The 1,586-nt window shown below is 43.1% G+C and overlaps 1 protein-coding gene across 1 annotated transcript; it reads left to right on the top strand.

The window, feature by feature from the left end:
• Positions 1-332: 332 nt before the first annotated feature.
• Positions 333-1,581, top strand: LOC104810652 (basic leucine zipper 9-like; the record flags this gene model as incomplete). Its single annotated transcript, XM_010536995.1, has 6 exons — positions 333-571; positions 681-768; positions 904-1,075; positions 1,175-1,250; positions 1,318-1,443; positions 1,528-1,581. Coding segments are annotated over exons 1-6 (678 nt in total), but the record flags the coding sequence as incomplete, so codon positions are not given.
• Positions 1,582-1,586: the final 5 nt, after the last annotated feature.

Genomic DNA, 1,586 nt, shown 5'->3' with positions numbered 1-1,586 from the left:
GAGAGAGAGAGAGAGAGAGAGAGAGAGAGAGTATCTTTGCCAATCCCGGCTAGTTAATCTCATTAACCATACCAACACTGCTAATTCCGCCATTAGCAATATAATTAGTATCTTAATTACCCTATGAAACATCAATTTCGTTCTCTCTCTCTCTCTCTCTCTCTCTCTCTCTCTCTCTCTCTGGTTGGGTTTGTGAAAATGCAAATGATGACGTGGCATATGACTAAGCAAATCATCCTCCAATTTGCTTCGTCGTTAAGAGAAGTTTATAAAGTCGACAACTTTAACTTGAGAAACTTTTGAAAAAACCTTATATAAACAAAGCATCGTCACCTCTTCTTCCTCCCCCCCCTCCTTCCCTCCCTCTCCTCTTTCCACCCTCTCTTCCCACTTTGCACAATAAGTGAAAATGGATCACAGAGACAACAACGACAACACATGCATGAAGAGAAGCGCTTCAGAGTTGGCTCTCGAGGAGTATCTCATGAAAGCCATGTCTTCCTCAGATTCAATACCAGAAACCGCCATTAACACGTGCCCTCCACACCCTTCTTCTGATTCCAAGAACAGGGTCTCTCTCTCTCTCTCTGAGTATCTCTTAGTGTGTTATGTTATGTTGTTCTTGTTGTTGTGTAGTGACTCGTGAGAGTACTTGGGTCTGTTTTCTTGGTTGAGTTCAGGATCACACTTGTGGATCAGCAGAGAGCCTTTTCTGGTTTGAGTGCATAACCCCTCTCGCCACCATCGATGCTCAGTCATCCATCTGCGGTACTGACTCTCTTAGTTTACCCTGCACGTCCTATACATACATATATATACATACACGTGTGTGTGTGTTGTGAGCAAAATAGGTGTTGTAGAAAATGATGTTAACGAGAGTTATTTGTACTGTGTTTTGCAAAGAGAACCTATCAGCTGATAGCCCGTTGTCCGCAAATAAGCCAGAGGCAAGAGGAGAAGGGAGGAGAGCTGGAAGTGGATCCTACAACGACCAATCTGATGAAGAAGATGACGAGACAGAAGCTGGTCTATCTGAACAGGCTGATGATCCAAACGGTATCAAACGTCTCAGAAGGTGACTTGCTTACCAAGAAAACAAGCTTCAGAAAAATCTCATCGCTGATTGAACTGAAAAAGTTAAATTCCTTCCTTCCCCTTTTGCAAATGGGTGCAGGATGTACTCGAACCGGGAATCCGCAAGACGATCTAGGAGAAGAAAGCAAGAACAACTGCAAGATCTCGAGTCACAGGTAAGAACCCAGATCACCAAATTGGTGATGCTTCTTCTTCATGATTGGTCTTGTTTCTCTGTTTCAGGTTGAGAATCTGAGAGGAGAGAACTCAGTCTTGTACAAGCAGCTCATAGGTGCAACCCAACAGTTCCGGAATGCAGATACAAGTAACAGAGTTCTCAAATCAGATGTGGAAACTCTCAGAGTCAAGGTATTTAGTTCCCCTTTTCGGAAAATAGTTGCTGGACAGAAGAAACCGAAAACAAAGTCGAAGCCTTTTTTTTTTATCTTGCAGGTGAAACTAGCTGAAGATTTGGTAGCAAGAGGGTCACTTACAAGCAGCTTGAATCAGTT

Source organism: Tarenaya hassleriana, unplaced genomic scaffold (genome assembly GCF_000463585.1).
Source record: "Tarenaya hassleriana unplaced genomic scaffold, ASM46358v1 Cleome1824, whole genome shotgun sequence".
Lineage (NCBI taxonomy): Eukaryota > Viridiplantae > Streptophyta > Magnoliopsida > Brassicales > Cleomaceae > Tarenaya > Tarenaya hassleriana.
This window is presented reverse-complemented; position numbering and strand designations above follow the sequence as displayed.